The 27,274-nt window shown below is 36.9% G+C and overlaps 1 protein-coding gene across 1 annotated transcript; it reads right to left on the bottom strand.

Moving 5' to 3' along the window:
• Window positions 1-324: 324 nt before the first annotated feature.
• On the bottom strand, window positions 325-27,274 carry CPSF2 (cleavage and polyadenylation specific factor 2, 100kDa). Its single transcript, XM_012656740.1, has 16 exons — window positions 27,118-27,274; window positions 23,832-23,890; window positions 19,292-19,473; window positions 17,710-17,869; window positions 17,472-17,577; window positions 16,379-16,508; window positions 14,220-14,335; window positions 12,472-12,659; window positions 11,212-11,502; window positions 8,724-8,824; window positions 7,823-8,023; window positions 5,775-5,927; window positions 4,531-4,756; window positions 3,120-3,419; window positions 1,784-1,918; window positions 325-1,388 (listed from the first exon to the last, which is right to left on the bottom strand). Exons 3-16 carry the CDS (start codon window positions 19,438-19,440, stop codon window positions 1,296-1,298), a joined length of 2,349 nt encoding a protein of 782 aa, XP_012512194.1. The 5' UTR covers window positions 19,441-19,473; window positions 23,832-23,890; window positions 27,118-27,274; the 3' UTR covers window positions 325-1,295.

Here is a 27,274-nt window from a genome sequence, read left to right as displayed (position 1 = left end):
TAAGCATTTGAAATAGAATGAAATATTAATTCTAGTCTGATATCATTGGCTTGTACTATACATAGTTCCATATAAGTTAAACAAGATTGATCCTTCTAAAAATGCTAAGTGTAAAAAGGAAGCCTATATACTTGTGAAATAAACACCAAAGTTTGCCATGATCAAGGTACTTTCTAAAAAAGCATCAACAAATTATAATAGAGTGACATGGTTTTCATTGCTTAGTTCAATAAAAATTCCATGTATTGTTTCTACTCTTGAACACAAGCGGTTTATAATGTATCAGGGTGGTGAGCCACAAGAAAGGCATGAACACAGAAAGGATAACCTTATCCAACTTCAGCATTATTTTTGTAGTAATATGTATAAAATCCAATTACTACTTGGGTAACCTTAAGAGAGCACAAGCCTAAGAGATGAAAACATTTACACCTGTTAATTAAATTATACTGTTACCTTATAAAAAATGTGAGGTTCAACATTTGCAGTCTTAAAAACTGAGCACTAAACAGTTTCCAATACAGTAACCTAGCTGATGGTTAAGATGTGTCTAAAATGTATGCTATGCAGAGCCCTTAAGACTTTAACACATCATGGAGTTCTTTTGAATTATGTACATTCAAATGATGATATCATAATTCAAACTGAAAAATAACAAAATCATAATAAAAGAAATAGGAGAAAGAAAAATTGATTTCTGAACCAAATGTGTACTACCTTACTCTAGAGTGAATCATTAGGAAATACAAGCATGGAGCACCTGTGCTCCATGTCAAAACAATTGCATATTCAAATTAGAACAGTCACAGCATGTATTTTTTTTGTTGTTTTTTAAAATAAGTGTCAAAAAACTGTTGTATCTGTTTTTTTGTAGCATGATTTTTCTAAATAATTCTTACTTTTCGTTCCAGAATATATAAGAAACAGTTTGCAAAAACTCATGCAAACATATTTCTCTAAGGCCATGAACTGGTTTGCTAAGTTGCATTGTTTTATTCAAGTAAAAAGCCCTTCTAGAATAAGGGGTCTGTAAAGGAAACCAATCACCTTCAACTCTTGAGCCTGTACACTTGCTAGGAGCGCTATCACTCTGAAAGCCAAAAGCTATATAATGCTCATTTGAGCATTAGCAAAATGTTCTCTATTAATATTTACATTTTAAAAATCTAACACATGTAAGTTTTTCTGGCAGATTCTTTTCGTATGTTACAAAACAAAACAGTAAAAGCTTAGAATAAGGTAAGAATCCTTTTTTCTTAGAAAGGTCAAGCAGATACTTTTTGACATCACGTCCTTTACACAATGGCATATTGTTCATATAAAAGGTCTCTTATCCTATAAAAATCTTGACAAAGGCAGCCTTCTAATCCGATGCGTCCAGTTTCCGTCTAGAAACCAAGTTAAAAAAAATTCTTTAGTACATTTTCTATTCATTAATAAATATGCAGATATAATAACCAAAATACATGAAATAGATTACTTTATGATTAGTCAGGAAATGGGTTGCTCCGATTCACAGAATATGGATGTAATATTTAACTCATGAATTTTACATAGACACATAAATGTCAGAGAATTCAAATAACAAAAATTTCTGATAAAATTATATATCATTTTTTCTAGAGCCTTCGATAAGACTTTTATAAGTCTTCAAGGTCATCATTATGAATATAAGTTACTGATCTTCAGTTTTGTGAAATTACCAATCAAGTATTACGGAATTCAAAATGACAAAACATCAGAAGTATGTATTCTGTTCAGCTCCTATTAAAAACACACTTACTCTACGGACTGCTACTTGATTGTTGCAAACAAGCACGCCTCCTACAAATTCAGCTTGAATCCCCTCCCGTAAAAGAACTTGCTTGAAGTCTGATAGTCTTGGTTCATTCATAAAAACTGACTGATGTCCAGGAACCTTAGGTAAGGGCAGAGGGGAAAGAATAACTTCAAATAAAACACCAGACACATAGCTGTACTGAATAAAGTAAAACACCACATGATCTCTAAGATATCTTCTATTATTCCCTGAAGTCCTTTGACAGAGTATTTCAAGACTATAAATCACATTCCAAGTTGTTATTCTGAATTTTACCCCATTACTTAACATTACAAAGCCCCTCACATTTTCTGAATGTTTCACAATCAATTTTATTAGTCATGCTTCATAATAACAGAGAGATGCTTGGTAATGTTATGCTCTTCACTCACCCACTTGCCTAAAGGGGTCAACTAGAGTGCCATTAGGCAGAACTGAACCAAAAATTCATTTTCCAGATCCCACTCCTTTGCTTAGTTCAGAGGATAATTCTTTCCTAATCCCATCTCCACTGTCCCTTCATCCTTAGAGAAAATGCAACAGATGCCACAGGTTTTACAATCAGAAAGGAAAATGGCTCTTGCCTAATGCTGCTCTTTTGAAATTGCTTAGAAAAGCACTAGCTTTAGAACAGAAAGAAAAAAGATGCTAATCCCTCCTCCCAATTTCAAGAGTAGTACTAGCAGGGAATCCAAAGACAGAGGCTATCTCTCTCTATTGTTAATTTCATAGCAGGGCTGAAGACATCACTTTATATTCGTGTAGGACTCAAATTTAATATTGTTTTAAGTTTAATTACCTAGAGTCTTTGTTAATTAACTAGGTACTGCTTGAGAACATGTAAATACTACACTAAAATTATATCTATATTTAATAAAAGATTTCTAACTATAACAAAACCAAAAGTGATTTGAACAGAATTGACAATATACAAAAATGGAGTGCAACAGTAAGACATTCTTAGAAAACTATAAATCTCCTGATTAGAAGCAGGTAGGTGAGCCTCACAATCATCAAACTTAATATTTAAAAATCCATACTGAAAAAAAGGTCACAAAACAATTATGTACCTTAAAAGATTTGCTAAAGATTTCCTGTTAATTGTCATCATTCCCTACCCATACAGAATTGCCGCACACACAGATGCACACAAACACGTCCTCAGTAGTCTTTTTTAAAAACTCCCAAATCAGCCGAAATGTGACACATATTTCAAATGGTTAAAAACACAAAAGGAAAACTAGAATGATAACAAATTAAGGAAGAAAGAGAAAAAGCACTTTTTTTTTTTTTTTTTTACCTCATGAGGTGGCAAGGGTTCCAAAGTCGGAATGATTTCACTTTCTTCACCTGTTTCTTTCTCATCATCTCCAAACAGACTTTTCATGGCCTTTTGTTGTGCTATAACGCTAGAATCTGAAGGGGCATCTACTTGCATTTCTGAGTCTTCTGCATCATCCTTCAGTTCTCCTTCTTCTAAAATAACGCCTGTGTCCACTTTGGAAACTCTCATGTCTAAGACACCATCTATCCAAGCTAATTCAGCATCTTTTGCCTTACAAAACTGAAGGGAGCTGACAAGAGAGTCTTTTAATCTCACCTAGATATGCAAAGGGGAGGTGGAGAAATAAAACCCACAGGATGTAGATTAACAAATTAAATATAACCAATTATTATTATTTTCTAGCTCTGGTAATGTGATTAAAATTTGAAAATCTTTCACTCATCTGATCCTCACAATGACCAAGACCTAATCACCTATAAGATCATTAGGGTCCCTGTCCACTTGCCGAAGTAGAGGTTTTTAATCCTGTCTACACATTGGAATCACATGGCAATTAAAAAACAATGACTGCCGGGGCCTTCTCTCCAGTGTTTCTAATATAACCAGTGAGATTAATATCAGAGCACTGAATTCCTCTGGCTCCCAGAAAAGCTTCCCAGATGATTCTCCTGTGCAGCCGAGGTTGAGAACCACTGCTAAGTCTCATCCTCTAGCACTTGGTATACTTCAGGAACACTGAACTGCTTTTACTTTTCTAATATACCATAGAGTTTCACACCTCCATATTCTTGAAATGTTGCTTCCTCTTGCTCTGCCTAGAATAATTTTTCTGCCTGGTAAGTTCCAACCCATTTCTTCCAGATATAGACATCACTTCTGTTTTAAACTGACACCATCTCCCTTTACCAGGTAAGAGTTAATCTCTCCACTGTGCTAGTCCTGAATTCTATACCTATTTCCATTTGTTTCAATTAGGAGTAGAACCTTAACAACCGTGAATTTTTCTAGAACTTTTGAATTCTTTAACACTCATCATTCCCCTCACCTCTGTACTTTTGTAAATATTGTTCCCTCTGCATGGAACACTCTTTCCCCTTCTCTTTCTTACTCTATCCACCTGACAATCCATCTAAAGATCTGTTAGGATTCAGCTTAGTTATCACTTCTTCCAAGAAATCTTTTCTAAACCTCTAAATTTGAGTTGGGTTCCTCCCCTTTTACACTCTCCTAGCATCCTAAACTTCTCTCTCAGGGGTATGACAATGCGGTAAATGCTATTTCCTTTTTATAAGCCCCATAGACTATCAGGTCTGCTAGGGCAGGAGACCATGTCTGCCTCACTCATCCCTGTATTCCTAACGTATCTGTCCTAATCTGCAACAAAAAATATTTATTTCTACTCAGTGCCAACCGCCAGCATATTTACCTGGTAGATGTGTGTTTCACTAGTGGCATCAACTGTTTCGTGTAGCTTTGGCATGTACACTTTAATATCTTTTCCACCGAATGCACGGCAGCACTCTGCCAGATCTTGACTGGCCTCTGGTGGGCCATGGACAATGATCAATTGTCGTGGTTTCATCTGATTAATGATTTTTTTAATGGAATCCCCATCAGAGCGTCCTTCATAGTCTATGTAAGTAACCCTGGCTCTGTAATTAGACATGATTATTCAAGATTACTTTTCTGACAACTCTAAAAAAAAAAACTGGTTTTTATCATCAGAAAAAAATGTATACAATATATAAAATGAGGATTTGAGAAATATACATGTATTATATTGTTAATATGTATTATTTCTTAGCTATACCCAAAAATATATTATTTAGGTCTTAGCTATAATTGGACAAAAACCACTTTGCTCTCTGATGACAAAAAAAAATTCCAAAATAATCATTTATTGGTATGATTAACTATACTTAAGTAGAAAGGGGGGAAAAAGGGTTTCTTAACTACTTCAGACCACAGAAGTATTTTCTAGACATTAGGGCACTAGAGATATTCAGGTCAAGGAGTATATTTTATAAAACAAGCAGTTACTCGAAAAAATTAAACTGGGCCAGGCACAGCAGCTCACACCTATAATCCTAGCACTTTGGGAGGCCAAGGCGAGAGTATCACTTGAAGCCAGGACTTCGAGACTAGCCTGAGCAAGAGTAAGATCCCCACCTCTACCAAAAAACAGAAAAATTAGCCAGGCATGGTGGCACACACCAGTCCCAGTTACTCAAGAGGCTGAGGCAGGAGGATCGCTTGAGCCCATGAGTTTGAGGCTGCAGTAAGCTATGATGACACCACTGCACTCTAGCCCAGGTGACACAGTGAGACTCTGTCTCAAAAAAAAAAAAAAAAATTAAACTGTAAGTTGCACTATTCTCCGTCACCTGCTTATGGACTTACTAAAAAGGCCAGAAATGATGTTTCTTCATATAAATGAACGATTTAATGTTCAACTCCTACCACCAAGTCAATTACTTTGGCATTCAAATATCATTAATAAAAATACCACCACACTTCACAAGTCTCTTCATGGATAAATTAAATTTTAAAAGCACAAACGCACTAGAGGATTTTCGGAAATTTCACTTTTGAAACTATGTAAATTATATAATTCAAGTGCTTGAAACTTAATCTTATAATCTATTCTCAAACTGCAACAAAAGCACTTACTTTATTTCAATAGACTCTGTTGTAGAAATGCATTTAGTAGGAACGTCAGATAAATCCTGATCCATGGGTTCATCTCCATTTGTCAAACCAGATTCTAATTTGCTTTTTTCTTCTTCAGTAGCTTGAAGTTCTGGCACTAAGAAATCCTCTGGTCTAAATAATAAGTCTCTAATTAGAAGTAGTAAAAAGCAAGCTAATATCATATAACATGTATAACTAACTAGTAGGTGGCATAATTTTTAGACTCCTCATGTATTTCAAGATTTAAACATACATTTGATCCAAAGCCAATGCAATTTTGTAATATCAATTATCAGATGACTGCCTATGTCATGTTTTTCATAACCATTAAAGTGTGTTCTTTGAAATACACTGTGTGCACTGGTGAAAGGCCCCTAGGCAGGTGATTAGAAGATCTTAGTGGCTGTCATGAGTACTATTGCAACCTAGCTCTGTATTTTTTCAATAATTCTTTCTCTCAATTTCTGTAGTTTTCTTTGCCAAATCCCAATAAATCTCAGAACTCCTCTGATGTCCTTAAAACTCCCAGTTATTTCCTTCCTACCCCAAGAAAGCAGATGACTCTCCATTTGTACATTATCGAGACTGAGATACAATATCATTAATTCCCTCACAAGCCTTGATCTTTATTTCAATGTACTATTAACACATCTGGCTTCCCATTTTTATTTCCAATATTAGAAAGAGTTCTAGTCTAGTTTAATTAAAAGAAAAAAACAAAAAACATTTTTTTAAACATTCTCTGACTCCTGTATTTGTCAGTGCCCCACTCCCAAATCCACTCACACTTCTCTCTGAAAATCCAGGCCTCTATTCCCAAACACCCAGATTGTTACAGCAGCTTCTTAGCCCCTGGAGTCCAATATCTCCAGCTGTAATCTACATAACAACAGCAGCAGTAGCAACCACTTAAAGTACATTTACTATGAGTCAGGCTCTAGGCCAAGTGTCTTATAAACACAACCTCAATTAATTCGTATCCCCATTTTTCAGATAAGGAAATTGAAGCTAAAGATCACTGTGCATGCTAAACAGATTGGCTACTCATTAAGTAGAATGGTAAGCAAAATCGCCAACTTTAAGTTGTTATGTTTCCTCTCTATTGTTTTGGAGGGTCAAGTAAACAGTGGAATTTTGCTAATTAAACCCAAGAATGATCTAATTCCACTATATGCTCAAGATAGCACTACGAAAATACAAAGAAAGTACAAGAAAAGGACCTGTGTTGGGAGACGGGAAAAGTTTCCACTATTTAGTGAGGCCAGATTCAGCACCTGGACATCTGAGAGGGAAAGATGGAACAGAGCCAAAGGAAAACCATGTACAAAGGCATGACACAGAAAAACCATGCAGAAGGAAACAGAAAGGCTGATACCACCAGAGTGGACAAAGCACACTGATATATACAGAAACATAACAGAAAAGTGGGGAGAAACCAAATTGTGAAAGACCGCTCGCATTATGCTAAGGCATTTGACATTTACCAGGGAAGCAACAAGAACCCTAAAGGATTTTTACACAGGCTAGTAGTGTTTTCAAAATTCCAATTAGAATACATGATTTCAGTTGTTTGTCTAATAGTAGGTATAGCTTTTCCATGGTTCCACTCATGCTATCTCATATTCCTCTTAATCTCACATATCTCATAAAACACATGTGTATTATTTGAGATATAACCCATTTCCCAAATGTAGTATCACCAACCATCAAAGTTCTTTCTATCCTATGTCTAAGGATGTCCCCTGCCTCTCTTAAGTGGGCGCAAAAAGTCTTGATCATCTTTCTAAACCTTTGACACAACTAAGTAATAAAACTATGAGTTTTCCCTTAATATTAATTCTCTAGATGTTTTTTAACATTTCTATTTTTGCATTTCAAACTATAAGTCTTCTATATTTTTCAAGCTGAGGCACTCAGAAACTAACAAAGTACATAGTGACCAGAAAGACCAAATTCATTGAGCTGGAATAGTAACACAGATAATACCTCTAATTTGTAAGAAAGAAAAGTTTGTTTTGCTCACATACTTGATAATCTCTCCATATTCATCCCATTTAATTCTTTCTTCTGGGGCAGGAAACATAGGATAAGACTTTTTTGCCTGTTTGAAGAAACTTCCTTTCCTACTACCTTCACCTTTCATCATCAGGTCATGCTTTGTCTTATGAGCTGATGGCTGGTCAATATCTTCCTCAATGTCGCTCTCATCACTGGAATCTATATCTGCCCTAGGAGGATTTTGGAATAGATCAAGGTCATAAAGTCCAAAAAGATTTTGAATTAATATTTATAAAATTATTGAATATTCAAATTTAATTCAATATTAATCCAAATGATAATATACAATTATGTGCTGCATAATATCTCAATGACAAATCACATATATTAATACAAAGGTGGTTCCATAAGATTATAATACCGTATTTTTTTTTACTGTGCCTTTTCTACATTCAGACACATGAATACTTACCATTGTGTTACAACCACCTACAAGTATTCAGTACAGTAACATGCTACACAGGTTTGTAGCCTAGGAGCAATAAGCTAGGCCATACAGCCTACGTGCATTGTAGGCTATACTATCAAGGTTTGTGTAAATACACTCCACGATGTTCACACAATGACCAAATCACCTAACGACATATTTCTCAGAACATATCCCCATCGTTAAGTGATGCATGACTAGAATAATATTCAATATTATTGGACCAACATTTTGTAAAACATAACATTAATTGCCAGTTGATGAATATATCGTAGCACTAGCACTGAAAGGATTTGGTATTCTAGTCATTTGAAAGATGTCCGTAACAAAAGTGATGAAGTCCTAAGAAAATTTAAATGTTTTCAACTAAACATTTAAGTCGTAGAAATACATTCTTCTCAAATTACGTACAGAAATTTATAATCTGTCTGAAAATGACTCACTCTTTTGACTGCTCAAGTTTTTTAGCAGCTTCTTTCTTTAGTTTTTCTTTTTCCAAGTATTCCTCAAGTTCTTTCCCTTCAAGCTTCACACGTTTCCTCAACTACAAAAAAAGAGGTAAGACAGACCTGACATAAGGAAGACCAAGAGAACAGGTTCCGGAGTAGGGGAAGAGAGAATAGTAAATTGTTTTGCATGTGATCAAGTAGAGGGAAAACTGGTAACAGAGAGAGAGGAATAACTGCAGAAGAAATATCCCTAAGAAGGTGAGCAGGAACAGAATCCTGAGCATAAATATTACTTATTTTTTTAAAAAAATCAAAAAACTAACATTCCATGTTTTGGCTGCTTCTCATTTCTTTAGGATGCTTTTAAATGTCATTTTCTGGTTTTTTCTGGAGACAGAGTCTCACTCTGTTGCCCCAGCTAGAGTGCAGTGGCATCATCATAGCTCACTGCAACCTCAAACTCCTGGGCTCCAGCAATCCTCTTGCCTCAGTCTCCTGGGTAACTGGGACTACAGGCATGTGCCACCATGCCCAGCTAATTTTTCTATTTTTTTGTAGACATGGGTCTCACTCTTGCTTAGGCTGGTCTCAATCTCCTGAGCTCAAGCAATCTTCCCAGAGTGCTGGGATTACAGGTGTGAGCCACTGTGCCCGGCCCACTTTTAATATTCTTTTATTAATTCCTCAAATGGCTTATCAGCCCTAATGGAATTTCTAGTAATTAAAGTTTTCAAAATCAGTATTTCATATCTGATGAAACTGCTTCAAGTATTTCTAAGCTATTAAATAACCCAAAAGACAATATTTTACTTTGATATTCTTGCTCTGCATCTTTGCTCAACAATTCTGTATTTACAGAAAATATCTATCGGATTTTTAGTTACTAATATTACGCTTTTTTTAAGTAGAGTTTACGACAAAGATACCCTTACCACTTAGCTTTTAACAAACTAAACATTCCTTAAAATGGCTGCTACAAAGACAAAATGAAAAGCAGTCATCTAAAACTTTGCACAACTCTGGTAGTTAGTAACCATTCCATTCAGCATCAACTGCTATAAACTTCAATAATACTAGTTTTGGAAAATTGATAGATTTAATGGACTGGTTATTAAGCAAATGATCTTTTGATGTATTGGTCATTTAACTAATTATCTTGCACCTATAACAGGAGATAAGGCAGCAAATGTAGTACAGAAATATATTTAGTGGTGGGAACATAAAGGAATTCCTGTCTCACTTCTCCTTCTCTGTTAAGTTTGAGACAAGGTCATGTGCTATGAATGAGGGCTGAGAGTGAGCTGCAGGATATTTGAGGAAAAAGAACACATAAAATTGCCTCATGGGAGAGTGAGAAAGGGAACACCTACAGAATGCTGAGTGCTAGTGTAGGGTGCCCTTTTGAGATGCAAAGTCGTAAAGGTGAAGGGAAACCTGTCCACACAGTAGTGTTTAACTCCAGTAACATAAGGCTGCTTAAGTACAGGCACAGACACACATGGTTTAACTAGGGTCCAGGTTTTTCCAGGTAGGTAGAATAAACAGAAAGAAAGGTAAGAGAGTTAATTAAGTGTTTGCAAAATTATGATTATTGATGGACCACTGTCTCTAAGCTAGAAAGATGATGGATAGTAAAAGGTGAGGTTCGTGAACTGAAAGTCCCAACATGACCAGAGTTGTTGGCATGGGAGCAACAGAGAAAGTCAGCTGTAAGATCAGAGTGGGATGTTTGAGGTAGAGATCTGGAGACTGTTCAGCCATATCATGATAAGGTCATGGGTATGACCATAGGAGTGGACACCATGATAGTGGGAATGGATGGCTAAGGTAGAGTGGAGGAAAAGATAACTGTCAAGGAACTGAGAGGACCAAAGGACTGGACAGATCATACACATGGATGTTAAAGTTGAGAATGGAATCCTAAGTACAAGTGGACAGGAAGGCTGTGAATCAGGGTCTAACATCACCAGTGAATGACAGAGAATGACCAGGAGATCAGTAAATGTCAGAAACAAGGAGGGGTCAGCATATCATCAGGTCTGATGGCATGAACTGCAAAGGGAAGAGAAATGGCTTGAAAGCTGCAATACACAACAAGGAAGACACCTACCCCACTCAAAGTACACGAAACATGGAAAGAAAAAAAGAGTACCTACTTTAGAGGGCTACAGGGAAAAGAACATCATTAGGAAACATCCAGATTTAAATTAAGGAAAAGACAGGAAAGGAACTTTACAGAGAGACTGGAAAAACAGTGTATATGTTTACCCTCTGGGTATAATTCCACAGGGTACCATGAAAGAGTTCAAGAATGAGAATTTCCAGTCAACGGTCTTTGAAATTCATGCTATTAATGGCTCTCTACTGTTATTCTGATAAAAATACTGGAACGACTTTAAAGTTTATATTTGGTCACTGATTTTTACACATCATACACAATGTATCCCCAGTTTTAAGATAAAATTCACATCCAAGTGCTTACCTCTATTTCCGTAATTTTTTCAGAAGGATTATCAATTAGGAAACGTGCTAAAGTCCCAGGAGTAGTTCTGTAAGTTAGAATGATTGAGTTTTTAGGGTCCTGACACCACTGAATAAAGAGATCCCTTGAAAATCCACATTCCAGGTCAGGTTGGCTTGCAAGTACAACTTTGGGGCTAGGTACTCGAGCCAAGTCAGAAAGACCATGACATAAAGAGAGATGGCGAAACTGAAATGGATTATTTCTTTTGTCTTCAAAACATCTCATCAATTTATCACTCATCCATTCTACCTAATATGGGGAGAAAAGATGACAATAATTAGAAAATACTATATTGTGACTTCAATATATTTTCTAACAGCCAAGGAATTCAAGTTCTATTTTGTTTTAAGTCTTTTTCCCCCATTGGTTGCTTAAATTATAGTTTGGACAAGCATTTTATTTTCTGTTTCTTTTCCCCATTAGAGCCTCCCACTCCAGTTATCATCCCTAAAAATCCAATTTGCATTATATTTCACTTATAAATTACTCTAAATCTTTTTTTAAAAGCAGTGTACATGTTCTAAATGATTATCTTACTTCCAGAGATTGCTAATTCAAGGGAAAGAATTTATTTAAAAGAAAAAAAACAGGCCAGGCACAGTGATTCACGCCTGTAATCCCAGCACTCTGGGAGGCCAAGGCAGGAGGATTGCTTGAGGTGAGGAGTTCAAGACCAGCCTGAGCAAAAGCAAGACCCCATCTCTACAAAAAATACAAAAATAGCTGGGTGTGGTGGAGCGAGCCAATAGTCCCAGCTACTCGGGAGGCTGAGGCAGGAGGATCGCTTGAGCCCAGGAGTTTGAAGCTGCAGTGAGCTATGACGGCACCACTGTACTCCAGCCGGGGCAACAGAGCAAGGCTCTGTCTCAAATAAATAAATAAGTAAAACCCAAACAATGAATTCAGACATTTATTCCTATGAGGTAGATTCTATTCTTGTCCCCATTTTACAGATTGATATACTAAGAATTAGAAGAGAAGCAACTTACTCAATCTTCAAAATAGGGATAAAAATAGAAACTATTTTGTAGGGTATATAAGGATTAAATGAAGTAATACACGTAAAGCACACAGAACAGTAAACAGTTAATGGTTACCTATTATTAACAATCTCTTCAACAGAAAAATAAAATTCAAAGGGCAATTCAGACACCATATTCCATAAGCCCAATAAATGTAGCAAACCTCTTTATTACAAATGATAACATGAAAACAAACCTGGGACTTAGAAAACTCCACCACATTATAACTGACATTATTTAGGAGAGCCAATGAGTAAACACCCAATCCTGCATCTTTAGTTCTCCAAATCTGATCAAGAAGTTGAGCAAGTTCCAAAACTCTGCCTGCTGTGTCCACTGCTATTAATACATTTCCATCACCTCGAAGTGTTTCCAGGACATTTGCTAGAAAACAAGATGTAAAATCCCTATAGAACATAACAATACTCTGCTACAAAATTAAAGCTTACTTTACCTACCTATTTTTACTATAAAGACTATAATTTATAAATAAGCAATTACTAGGTCAGGTACAAACTGAAAGAATTTTGTTGAAGTCATCACAACTACTTTTGACTCTGTTGAATATATCTTTATCTTCATAGGAGTAAGCAATGCCTTTAACTCAATTTTCTTTCAACTGAATTTTCTTTCAATTTTTTTCGTCAATTTTCTTCACTGAAAAATTACGAATCAGTAGTCAACACTTTACAAATCATAATACACATAGAAAATTATATTTGTATCACTGGGAAAACTGAATGACTAGGCCAAATGCAACCAGCCTGGGGATTCTAGGCCACCCTGGTCTCACCTTTGAGAACTTTCTTATGATGAATTCCCAATTTTATATACACACTTACACACACACACACACACACACACACACATGAATATATAGTCATCCCTTGGTATCCATGAAGTATTGGTTCCAGGATCCCCAGATACCAAAATTCATAGACGCTCAAGTCCCTTATATAAAATGGCATAGTATTTGCATATAACCCATGCACATCTTCTTGTATACTTTAAATTATCTCTAGATTACTTATAATACTTAATATAATGTAAATGCTATGTAAATAGTTGTTATACCATATTTTTATTTGTATTATTTTTTATGGTTGTGTTATTTTTTTTCTTTCAAATATTTTCAGTCGTGGTTGGTTGAATCCTCAGATGCAGAACTGTGTATACTGACGGCCGACTGTATATAATACATATTTTGGATGTATGTATGCCTGTACAATAATATATAGATTATACTCCCATCCAACAGAGCATCTTTATAGATTTCCTTGCTCTAGATGGAAGTCTGTTTGGAAATATCTGATAAAATTAAACTCTAGCAAAAACCTAAAAATCCAAGAATTGAAGAGCTTCTTAAAATTAGTGTAACAGAGTATACTAGTTACACTTTTTTAGTAGATAGACTAAAGCAGCAGTTGCCGCCTTAAAAGTGGTATCCAATTTTCTCTATTGAAATTCCATATATCTTATTAAAAAAAAAATTTAAGATGAAGAAGCCTGAGTCAAAGCAGAAGCAAGCCCAGAGGCACCTCTTCAGAGCCAAGACTACTGTATCAATGTAAAACACACAACATCAAAATTAGTGGACTGTACCCTCATTTATCTCTTTTGTTCATTTTTCTTTTAGAGTATGTTTTTCTAATACATTTTTACGATATCTTTATATAGAGACATATACCAGTGAGTGGCAGGGAGAGCTAGCTATGTGCTGGATGGTAGGGAGAAGCCATATTTATACCTGTTACACAAAAGTTAAATTAAACCAACTAAAGTACCTTCTTATACAAAATACTGATATGACCACATAACATTTTTTCAAAAATACAAGAGTTAGCCAACCTCTTATGACCAAGAAAAGTGTTAAACAGAATAAACAATAATTCATACTATCATGCACTTCACAGCTTATTAAAAAGGACATTATATAATACATACTCAGAAGTTGCTCATCTCTCTGTTTTCTTCTAGGCTGTACATATGTAGCATTAAATGAATCTGTGATAAGCAGGGAAGGTCTGCTTAACATTTCCAAGGAACATCCATTTAAGTGGCTATAACAAAGTTTAAGAAGAGGAATATTTTATATCACTTCAATTAATAAAAGGTTCTCTTACTTAAAAAATAAGCAACTTCTTTTATAAGGTTTTTCTCCCACCTCTAACCATAAAAGTATACATGATTTCCCCCTCTCTAACATACCAGTATACCAGATAAGGAAATCTGGTAAATTCAAAAAAGTATAAAGGGGGCCGGGCGCGGTGGCTCACGCCTGTAATCCTAGCACTCTGGGAGGCCGAGGCGGGCGGATTGTTTGAGCTCAGGAGTTCGAGATCAGCCTGAGCAAGAGCGAGACCCCATCTCTACTAAAAATAGAAAGAAATTAATCGGACAACTAAAAACATATAGAAAAAATTAGCTGGGCATGGTGGCGCATGCCTGTAGTCCCAGCTACTCGGGAGGTTGAGGCAGTAGGATCGCTGGAGCCCGGGAGTTTGAGGTTGCTGTGAGCTAGGCTAACGCCACGGCACTCACTCTAGCCAGGGCAAACAGAGTGAGACTCTGTCTCAAAAAAAAAAAAAAAAAAAAGTATAAAGGGGAAAATAAAAATCTTGCAGAGTACCATTACTCAGAAATGATTGATAGAATATTGTGGTATGCATCCTTCTAAGCATATAAATTTGTTCTATGTATATATATATATATATGTACTTTACAAAGTTGACATCCCATGTACACTCTGATATACTCAGTTCTATATCCTGGTTTTCCCATGACATGAAAATTTTTTTCTAAACCTAATTTTTAACAATTGTAAAAATTTTCTATTGTGTCTTATACTGTATTTATTTGACCATTCTCTTTATTGATATTTAAGTCAGTCTTTTTACCATTATAAATAATCTTTCAAAGAACATTTTTATAAAAAGCTTGACTTGTATTTCTGCTTATTTCTTAATTCACATTCCTAGAAATGTATTTACTAGAATATATAGTATTGCTAAACAGCTTTCCAGAGTTAACCTTTTCCAGAAAGGTTCAACCAGAAAGACTGACCAACTTGCTACAAACTTCCAAGAAGAATATCACCATTTTAAAAAAAGTCATTATCATTTAAATTTTCTTTTTGACTTTATAACTTTTTGTCCATTTTATAACTGATATCTTTTCAATTAATTGATAAATGCCTGGTGTTAGATACATGTAAGTCTTTGGCCAACTTGCTGTGAATATTTTCCCTATTTTTAAATTTAGCTTATTGTTTTGGACATTTTGAACTTGTATGTAATCAAATCTATCAGATTTTTCCTTTGTAACTTGGCCCATTATCTTTATGCTTACAAAGTCTTTTCCAAATTAGAGATCAGACTCACCAATTCTATTTAATTCTAATCCATTTGAAATTTATTTTACTATATGGTAAAAAGATAGACTTTTCCCCCCAAATGGTTGAATTCCCCCATAGCCTTTACTCAAATATTCATTCTCTCCTTATTACTCTATAAGAATCTAAAATTCAAGTTATTAAGCCTTGAGTATTTCTTCATATAAAGATCTCGAAGCTACTGTCATCTAATACAAAACAGCTATGAAATTCATGTACAGATATGACAAGAGAAGCCTATATGAGACTAAACACCAAAAAATTTTACAGTAATGCTCTGAGTACCAAATGAAGTATGTAAAATTATGACTAGTATTAAGTCCCCTTTTAAAAGGAATCTGACTTTTTACAGGGTAGCTGTATTAGATGGTAACTACTGACTTCACAAAATAAAAACCACCCCCCCCACGAAGTTCTGCTAAGTAGCAGGTCAAGAGTGTATAAAATATTACTTGGTATATAAAAATTCATCTCCTTTGCAACATATCCAGAGAGATACGTTTTATAGGGTACATACTCAAGCATAAATTTTTAAAATCTCTTTATGTCATATACCAAACTTTCCCCCTTACTATACAAATAATTAATTTTGAAAATATTCACTATTTGATGATTTCCAGTTAAAAAAAAAACCAATTCTTTCTAATTTTCCCTCCTAAGAATGAAATAATAACAATTACATTTCCTTTAGCTTTTGTCTTGATATACTTACATCTCCCTCTTGTGGTTGAAATCAACTGCATAAACAATTTCTTCTTCTCCATCTTTGACTATTTTCCATATTGTTCCACCTATCATATGACCGGCTGGCAGAGGTGTGATAGACAAGCCATGTCCTTTACCTATATCAAGAAGATAATGACAATACTCAGATTTCTTTTACCGCTCTAAAGAAAGGTTATTTATTTCTAAGCTATTTTAATAGGAAATCCTATATATGCAATAATACAAAACTCAAAAGTAAAAATGCATACCATGAAATGCAAGTCCCACTCTCCTGTCCCCCAGCTACTTCATTCCCTCACTGGAGGCAAACACTCTTGTCGTTTTATTATGTATTACGTATGTATTTATTATGTAAATTACTTAGTATAAACTAATAAATTTTAATATTTATACTGTACACAATTATCAAGTGTTTCCATTTTTGCTAACCTCTAAAGTGACAGAATAATAATTCAAATTTCATTATGGTACAGAATTTATCCTATAGAAAAATTAAGTACAAGCAAAACTATTAAGACCATTGTTACTTCTGGGCTAAATCTTCAAGAGTCCATTACGCCATCATTTTTTCAGTGCCAGGACTCATTTTTATGAAAAATTCTAATACAATTCTCTCTATAGATGATATAGATTTAATATATACCTTCCTAACCTAATTAAATAAACTTTCAAGGTCTAATTCTAGAATTCAGTCATTTTCTACTCTGCTGCCATAGCACTTCACTTACTTCAATCACTGCATTTACCCATCTCAGCTGCCCTGTCTCCTCAATCTAACTATAAGCTCTGAGAAGCAGGATCTGGCTAAGTTAACTTTTGTTCATCACATACAGTAAACTAAGTAAGTCTTTCCCAAGTTAAATATGAAAAGGCCTATGCTATTAACATTTTGTTAGTATTTAGTTTGGAATATTTTAAAATTAAAATGGAAGTTCAGAGTTTTGTATCAAGGCAGAATATGCTAATTTTTTATTCTTCAGACCACAGTGCCTTTAATTTTGACTATGAATTCTCCCCAGTATTTTTCAGTAGGTTACATCCCATTAGTCCAACTATTTACTACTGGAAACATTTTTTACCTTTCAAATTCACAATCTGAGAGAATTTTAGCTGCTGTATTTTATCAAAGGCTGCATCCACATCATCTAATGTAAAGAGTGTAAAGTCTTCTGTATTGTGTCGAGACTAAAAGAAAAACACATATTCATGTGATTATAGAGGCTGAGACGTTAAAAAAACAAAAACACCACATATGAAAAGGTTAAAAGTAATCACTGAAGGAGTGTTTAAAAGAATTTTCTTAATTGCTTAAATTACCTGATAAAGATCATACATGAACATCTGTCCCATTTTATAGACAGGAATGGTTGCATAGATGGCACAGTTCAGACCCAACTTCCCAACAGCATATGGGAGGGCACCGAGATGGAGAGGATCAGGGTGAGACAGTAGCACTGCATCGATCTGGTGAACATGTCTAGAAGAACGAAATCAAAAGGATGACTTTCTCAAATCTTGTTTTTAAGGGTAAACACAAGATATTCAAAATTATTCACCAATTCTGGATTGAGGACTACCTTGGGGTAGAAGAGCAAAACTAACAGCTAAAATTATGACACCTATGAATTTCGATTATTACTACCACTCAGCATAGATATCAAAATTATGGTATAAGTTACACCTAAATATACAGTGTCTAGACACATTTAAAAAAGAAAAGAAGGGATGGTGCAGTGGCTCACACCCATAATCCTAGCACTCTGAGAGGCCGAGGCAGGAAGATCACTTGAGGTCAGGAGTTTGAGACCAGCCTGAGCAACACCAAGACCTGTCTCTACCAAAAAGAGAAAAAATTGGCCGGGAGTGGTGGCACACGCCTGTAGTTGCACCTACTCAGGAGGCTGAGGCAGGAGAATTGCTTGAGCCCAGGAGTTTGAGGTTGTAGTGAGCCGTGATCATGCCACTGCCCTCTACCCAGGGCAACAGAGGGAGACTGTCTTTAAAAAAAACCAAAAACCCAGTAGACAACACAATTAAGGTGATTGATTTTGAACAGATATCCTGTATACTATTAAGTTCAAGAGCTCAGCTTGGAATTTCAGACATTGTTAAAAAGAGAATTTTGTTTTTTTGAGACAGGATCGTGCTATGTTGTCCCATGCTGGTCTCAAATTCCTGGGCTCAAGTGACGTTCCCACCTCAGCCTCCTAAGTGGCTGGGACTATAGGCACAAGCCTACGCACCAGACTAAGGAGAGAATATTTAAATGGCCACATATTTATTATGGATATTCACTGGCTTTTTAGCATGGTGACTGGTGGCATATTCATTATAATACAACTTTAATTAATCAGGGAAGCATATGTTGTTATTGCCAAAAGAAATTAACAAGATGATTTAATTTTTGGCTTCAAGTTTTTTAAATATTTAAGTCCTCTTTCCTTCCATAATTAGTATAATATTGCAAACATAACTGAATCTTTTGGACTAGGATCCTTTTGTATTTCATGGTCATTATTCTGAGAACAAATTCACAATGTTTAGCATCAAAAGATGTGCTAATAGAAAGTAAGCTAATGTGATCCGATTATCAAACTTTCACATGGAAGACATTTCCTCTCCTCAAATTCTTATGTACTCTTGCTCTTTCCTAAAATTAGGGTACAAAAATTTCTACTGAAATCCACTAGACAAAGAATATCTCAAGATTTTGCTGAATTTCAAGAACAAAGCTTATAAGTCAATCAAAACTTTACAAGATAAAATGGTCACTATTTAGCTTTTTGGCATAAACTAAATTAGTGCAAAAAAGCAACACTATATAACATCAAAATGCTATTACATTGTAGAAAAGAGAAGTTGACTTAATAAAAGACGAGAAATATCAAATGTAACTTACTTCCTCAGGGAATCTATAATATCCATAGAAAAGTGCTCATCCCAGCCACAGTCCAATAAAAATCTAAACTCATCAACTTGGAGAAGATAGCAAAGAGCAGATTCTTCTTGGACCCCAGAGAGGGTAGTCAATTTGATAATAGATGTCATTTTTTTGGTCCAGTAGTAACAAACTAAAAGGTTCTTTAAAAAGAAATGAAAGCCTAATTAAATATAAAAGTGCAGTTTAACATGTATAATAGACAAATTAAAAGTATTTCAAATTTTAAGTGCATAGAAATTCCATAAACATGCAAAACAAACATTTTAATGACCCATTCCTACCATTGCCAAGTTAAAAAATACAAACATTACATTCTCTTGTTTATTATACAATGAGTCCTTCATGGCTCCCCAGTAGGGTGTAATGAAAAGTAGTGGACTTTGCAATAAAACAGACCCAGATTTGAATTACTCCTATGAGATTTGGGGTAAGTTAATTAACCTTTCCTCACCTATGTATCCCAGTATACAGAACATTAATATTATTATGTATGTAAAAAGGATGTTGGAGTATTTCAAATAATGTATAAATTACCTAGAACAGAGACTATCATATCCCATTGAAATAAATGTCCACTGAATTAATGAAGTCACCCTTCAAAGTGAATTTGTTCTTCCTTTATCTTGCTCTGTGATGGCATTGATTACAGTGCATTACAATGATTAGTTTACACGTCTTTCTCTATTAGATCAGTGGACTTTAAATAAACAGACCTCCTTTGAGAATCTGATAAAAAGCTACGGACCCTCCCATCTCCTTCCTAATTCTCAAAACACCAAAAAACAAAAACAACAACAACAAAACCCCAAAAAGCACATATACATATAGAAATTCACATACTTTTCAGGGGGGTTAATGTTAAGAACCCTTGAACTGGAATGTGAGTGAATGAAAAATAGAGATGGTATCTTACGTTTGTAATTCCTAAAACAGAACCTGACACGCAGTAGGTGCTCAGCATATATCTGATGAAACGTATACTGAGATGCCTACTACACGTATTTCAAGAAAAATACAACGTGAACACATGTATTGGGATTTAAGACCTAGAATTGTATGCCATTAAACAAATGTTATAAAAATACTCATTAACAAAGTTCAACTCCACAGAAACATTTCAGATTTTAGCTCCTTAAAATAAATTAGCCTTTTCTGGCTAACTATGCAGGTAGAAGAGGCCACTGAATTACCTCATGATCTCTCACCATCTACCCAAGGTCATCAATAAACTAAGGTAAACTGTCCACCTCTCAAAAGAGGCTGATAGTAGGCTAATCCCACCACACCTCCCACGCTTGTTTAAGTGGGTTGCAGCCCGAAATCCAAGACTCCTAGGTTATCGATTATCACTGATATAAACGTCTCCTCGTTATACCCAATCCCTACCTCTTCTCCCTCCCAAATCCTCAGTATGCTCTCTGGAACTATGATTATGCTCACTGGTAACTTCAACTGCTTCTCTGCAAATTCTCTTCACCTGCTTGTCTTCACAGATACCTGGCTGTTCCCTAATGATACTATTTCTTCTGCAGCCTTTGAAGGGTCTCAGGGTTTTGTTTTTTGTTTTTAAGACTCTTGCACCCTCTATATCTCAAAAGCAGGAAGTATGTGTTCCTTGCTCCTCAATGCAGTTTCCAAACCATGTCTTCCTCTTTCAAATACCCTGGTCCCTTTAAAGCTCATGCCACCCAGTGGTTCACTATCACACTTCCACATTTCCTCCTCACTGTGGCATCCATTAACCTGTCCTTGTTCACTGAGGAATTTAGCTCCTAACCCGGCCTTCCACTCAATAACTTCAGTGTTGACCTCTCAGTTCCTTGACTTCCTCAACTCCAATAATCTTCATTTCACTTCAGCCACCCCCCTGCCACGGTTACATCCTAGACCTTCTAGACCTTATCACTACCAGTACCTGCACCACTTTCAAAATTTCACCTTCAAGCACCCCACTCTATCACCACTACCTTACTTACTCTGGCATTCCCACTGCAAAACTCCTTTAGCCTCACCAGTATTTCTAACTCACTGACCACTTTTTTGCTATCCATCACCCCGTCTTGTCTCCACTCAGGTCCTTGCCTTCCATCCATGATCCATCATGATTATCTGGCAAACGCTCAAATATCTTGTTCCTCTAGTCCTTCTCTCTATTAGCCTGGCAAAACCCCCAACCCTGATTAATCATTCATTCTGTCTATTTCAGCAGCTGAATGTTGCCAGATAAAAAAACCAAAATCACACAATTGTGCTATTTGCTCTTTAATTCATGGTCAAAGATCTCAAAGAGACACAAAGACGTGTCAGTCCTACTTTTCTTAGAAGGCTGACTCTCAATCTCTGAGACTACGACGTCACAACTCTTCTTTTCTGCTCAGGCATCACCCACCCCCATTCTCCACCCTACTCTCAGCGGATAATCTCACCTCATTCTTCAATCAGAAAATAAAATTAGACAGTAATTCCTCATTTTCCAGATACTACATCTATTAACCTATCTGCATGTACACTGTTGTGCCTCCTATTACAGGGGATAAAGAGCCCTGTTTCCACCCAAGGCCAATCCCTGTGTACGGTGTTGATCCCATTCTCATTTACCTTCTAAAAAGACTTAACTTTTTCAGTCATTGCCTCTTTCCCCTTCATCAATGTATCACTGATGCACCATTCCCATGGGCATACAGAGATACTTTAGAATTTCCCAACTTACAAGAACCCTCTTTTTATTTTTTTTTTTCAGGCAGAGTCTTGCTCTGTCACCTGGGCCAGAGTGCTGTGTTGTCAGCCTAGCTCACAGCAACCTCAAACTCCTGGGCTTAAGCGACCCTCCTGCCTCAGCCTCCCAAGTAGCTGGGACTACAGGTGCATGCCACCACACCTAGCTAATTTTTTCTATTTTTAGTGGCAACAGGGTCTTGCTCTAGCTCAGGCTGGTCTCAAACACCTGACCTCAAGCAATCCTCCTGTCTCAGCCTTCCAGAGTGCTAGGATTACAGGTGTGAACCACTGCACCCAGCCCAAGAACCTTCTCTTAACCCTACAACCACTGCATCATTTCCATGTTTCCCTTTCACAAAAAAATTTCTCAGAATATTTTTCTACAAATATTTCTCTACTTCCTTACCTACCATTCGTACTACCAAACCTGAGGAGCCAGAGAACTGTCCATTAGCTTAAATTGTATAGAGGTTTATCAATGACCTTTATAAAAGAACTTCCAGTGATATGGTTTGGTACCAACCCACTGTATTTCTCAACTTTCCTTCCATCTCCACTGTTTCTAAGATCTCTAACTCATTTGCATATTTACCCTGCCTCCAATTTATTCTCTCAGAGAGACTCTCTGACCACCCTAAAGTCCTTCTCCACTGCAGTTATCTTCTGACATCATTTTATTTTCTTCAAAATGCCTAGTGCTGTTTATAATTGCTATTTATTTACTTCCTTTGGCTGTCCCCTTTTCTCCTCCTGACCTCCACACAAGAATGTGGACTCCAAGAAGGTAAAGACCTTGTATATTTTGATCACAGTTACATTCCAAAGCCTCCACAGTGCCTAACACATCATGGTGGTAAGTGTTTCCTGAATGAGGCATGGCGAGTATTAAATGAGTTTAGTGCCCTTAGCACACCATTAACAGCTACCTATCTACATGTATTTCCTCTTGCTTGGGAGAGCTCTGAGTGCAGGACTAGGCTTAATCCATTTTTGTATCCTTAGAACATTAGCACAAGCCCTGCACACAGTGGTTGTTCAATAAATGTTGGCTGGGCGCGGTGGCTCACGCCTGTAATCCTAGCTCTCCGAGAGGCCGAGGCGGGCGGATTGTTTGAGCTCAGGAGTTCGAGACCAGCCTGAGCGAGAGCGAGACCCCGTCTCTACTAAAATTAGAAAGAAATTAATTGGACAACTAAAAATATATAGAAAAAATTAGCTGGGCATGGTGGCGCATGCCTGTAGTCTCAGCTACTCGGGAGGCTGAGGCAGGAGGATGGATCGCTTGAGCCCAAGAGTTTGAGGTTGCTGTGAGCTAGGATGACGCCATGGCACTCTAGCCCGGGCAACACAGTGAGACTCTGTCTCAAAAAAAAAAAATAAATAAATAAATAAATGTTGGTAAGTTAAAATTTAATATATACTGACTTGATGTGTTCTTACCTGAGGTATGAGAAGTACAAAGACATTAATTATCTACTTGATGAATATGTTTATAAATACAATCTGGAAAGGACATAGGAAATTCTCCCTGCAAAAAGCTTCCTGTGCCACAATTATATTAATGGCCTAAGAGAAACTCTTTTTCTACTCAAGCTTCCTTGATTCCTACTTTCTTCATTTAGATTATGAAGTGAAAATACAAAGTATCTTACAGTTAGAACTGAATGAGTTCATGTTAAAACCTTTTTGCAGACAGGCCAAGATTTCAACAGATGAAAAGATAGTTTTACTACAATTACTCATAATAAAGCTGTATCTTTATTATACATTCATTACTTACTGATATCTCAGTTGTATGTATAATGAAACACCATGAATTCAGAGGAGTTCTTTATAAATCTAAAAAACAAACAAATAAGAACCTCATGAATGTGGTATGATTTAGTTCTGTTTATAATTATGGTGTATATAACATATAGCCCTTTAAAAAAAATTGTCATAATTTTAGGAAGCTTAAGCTTACGTAAAACATAGGAATAAAACAATAAAAGACATAAAAATAATAATGAACAAAACTGGCTATAATTGGGGCTCAACTATGCAGTTTAGGAAATAGGATTTTAAAAATTGACATTAGCTTATGTTATTAAGAATCAAAGAGGTGGGATCTAAGATTATTCATTAAGAATTGGAAAGACCTGGGTAGAAACAGAAAAGGTATTCAAAACAGAGGAATAACACGAGCGAAAGCACAAAACACAAACTTACAGTGTACCAGTGAAACCACTAGTCTGGCATACTTTCATATAAGCAAAAAATGAAAGAAAAGACCTAAAGAACATAAAAGGCCAAATAATTAAGGGCTTTGGAAACTCTGGACCTAGTGCTACAGGCCAACAGAGAAACATTTTAAAATTCATTACCAAGTAGAGTGGCATGATATAGGTAATTCTGTATTTTAGGAAAAGCAGCTGGTGTGTATGATTGATTGGATTAGAAGATAAAGCAGGGAGATAAAGAGGGAGGGTATTTGGCAGACCACTTCCTCCCCTCAACTTTGCTGGTTCTATTTGGAGACTAAATATCTTTAGCCTCAAATATATTCTATAATGCTGTGACATCAATTCATTAGTTGTTATCTAAGTAACCAAGGCTTGAAACTTCATGCTGATTCTTCCCTTTACTTCTTCTGGGACAGTCCATTTCCAACTCCTGGTCACTCTTTCCTCAGAAGGCCTTGCACATGTAACTTTCCCTTTCTATTCCTACTGCCAGTACTTTAACACAGGACCTCATTACCTTACATTTGGGTTTCTCAGTTTCTCTGCCTCCAGCCTTTCCTCCCTTCATCTCAACCTAAATACTGCTTCCAGATCAATCTTCAGAAACACCCCTGCACACTTTACCCCTTGCTCAGAAATCTTCGAAGTCGTCTTCGAGAGCAAAACAAAAAACTGAATGCCTTAACTGGCAATGGAGGTCTCCAGGAAGCAACCCTGACATCACTGCTCAATGTCTCAAGGCCCAAGCTCATATTCCACCTCCTTATAAATCCCATCATTAGTCTAAACTAGAACAGCTCTGTCAACAGAAATACGTCACATGCCACAAATGTATCATAGCTTCAAATTTTTTTAAAGCCACATTGAAAAGCAAAAAACAGGTGAAATTAATTTTAATATATTTAACCCAATGTATCATTTCAAAATGTAACCGTTATTAAAAATGAGATATTTTACATTGTTTTTCATACTAAGTCTTCAAAAATCCAGTGTATATTTTATATTTACAGCACATCTCAATTAGAACTAACCACATTTCAAGTGCTCAATAGCTACATGTGGCTAGTGGCTACTGTAATAGCACAGGTCTAGACTCTAAAATCAATGCTTTAGACTGCTGAGTGTTGTATTCTGCCACTCCTAAAGTGCAGGTTGGCACCATTCTATTTTTATGTACGTGTCTCAGAACAGATTTTAATGGTATCACCAAACATTTAGTCTTCCCAACTAAAAGCTGAAGTCACCCTCTTACCAAATTGGCAGCCACCAGTTGAATCCCATTTGACATTTACTTAATATCTCTCTGACACACTTTACTGTCCTACCTCAGTAGAGGCACTCATTGCCTTACCTGAAGGACTGCCAATTTCCTTTCATCTAGTTTTCCTGTTCCCAGCTGATCCTCCATATAGGTGTCAGAAACCATCCTAAAAAGCAAATATCCTCATGCCCCCTCCATGCATGAAATAGCCACTAGCTTCCGGCTAACTACTGAAAATCTAACCTCCTTAGGCGGAAATCAAGATGCTTTGCAAGGTGATCTCAACATATCTCTTGCTTCACTAATCATTAAATAATGATTCACCTTGCATTAAATAATCCTCAAGCACATTTATTTTCCCACTCTCCCTAAGTATGCTAAAGCTTCTTAAAGCTCTGTATCCCTGTACTGCATCCAGGAACCAACTTCTTTTGATCCTTCATGACCCAACTCAAATATCTACACTTTTATGAAGCTTCTTCGTTGCCCCCAAGCAAAGTTGGTTATTTTTGTGTTACGAAGGGGGCACAAAGAATATTTGTGGAATGGATGATGAATGCATAGAGAGGAAGTAATCATCTTTGTATCTCCAATACCAAGCACAGTCCTCAAGGCAATATAAACAGATACTGAAGGAAGGGATGAACCCTCCTCTTAAGTTCCTTCAGGGCACTGATTTTGACAGATACTAACTACTCTGCTTTATCTCCAATATCTATCACAGTTACTTGCTCTCTCAATAAAGATCGTGCATACTGATGAAAACTAAGGGGAACTATGCAAAATCTAAGGGAAAATGAAGGAGTCTAGGGTAGCCCTGGAGCTCACTGGGTGGGAAGTCTCTCGGGGGTGGGGGAGAAGGAAGGGAGGAGTAGCAGTTTCATAACAGGCTCAAAGGCGTGAAAAAATTAAAAATTGGGGATGGACATAAATGATAGTTCAGGTTCACCTGGTCACAGGAGGCCAGACTTAACTTGCCGGGGTTAGAGCCAGTCAGACCTATTGTTTTCTGAAGAGCAGATACAACAGTATGAAGTCAAAACGAATGAAGTCTTGGGAAATTGCAGTGATAGAGGAAGCGCTCCAGGGCGATGGCGGGAGGGGGCAGAGCGCCAAGGCAATTTTAACAAAGCGTGGTACACCGTCCGAAAGGTATTTGGAGTCGATGAACTAAAAGGACGCCTACTTTGTGCCCAGCGTTTAGTAGCCTCATGGTCTCTCAACCCGAGACCCCGAGCGGCCAGGCTGAGAACGCCGTAGCCACGAGGCGAAGGAGGCAAAGCTGGAGTCGGATTAAGTCCTCCAGCGGCAAAAGAGGGAAACAGCAGAAAGGAGGGAAGGAGAGCATGGGAGTGAACCGAACGGACTGCCGCAAAACAGCGGGAGTTTTAGACCCACGGAGAAGTCACTTCTCTTTCCCTCGCCGAGCTCTTCTGCCAGGAACAACCAGGACAGTCGCAACCAAAACCGCGGGAGCACTTCCGCAGGGGAGAACGGGTCGGAGTGGGAACCCGGCTCTTCCGCAGGGCCGAAGGCGCCCCCTCCCCCATCCAAAGCCTCACTCCTCCTCCCGGCCCACTTGCCTCGTCAGGCCTCCCCCAACGCCGTCCACTGCCCTTCCCAACCCCTAGTCGAATCCAGGTTCGGAGGGGAGAAAAGCTGATGTTCACTCAGCAGCACTCCTGTCGATCGGCCGGCAGGACGCCTCACTGGCCGCCGCCATTTTGAAGCTGGAGGCGA

Source organism: Propithecus coquereli, unplaced genomic scaffold (assembly GCF_000956105.1).
Source record: "Propithecus coquereli isolate 6110/MARCELLA unplaced genomic scaffold, Pcoq_1.0 Scaffold516, whole genome shotgun sequence".
NCBI lineage: Eukaryota > Metazoa > Chordata > Mammalia > Primates > Indriidae > Propithecus > Propithecus coquereli.
This window is presented reverse-complemented; position numbering and strand designations above follow the sequence as displayed.

Excerpts from the sequence above, each read along its gene's own strand:
- CPSF2 (XM_012656740.1), bottom strand. The coding sequence starts at position 19,440 with ATGACATCTATTATCAAATTGACTACCCTCTCTGGGGTCCAAGAAGAA. Across the intron at positions 8,024-8,723 it reads AAACTTGAGCAGTCAAAAGA|GGCAGATATAGATTCCAGTG; the intron begins GTGAGTCATTTT and ends AAATCCTCCTAG. Across the intron at positions 3,420-4,530 it reads GTGAAACACACATCTACCAG|GTGAGATTAAAAGACTCTCT; the intron begins GTAAATATGCTG and ends TTGCATATCTAG.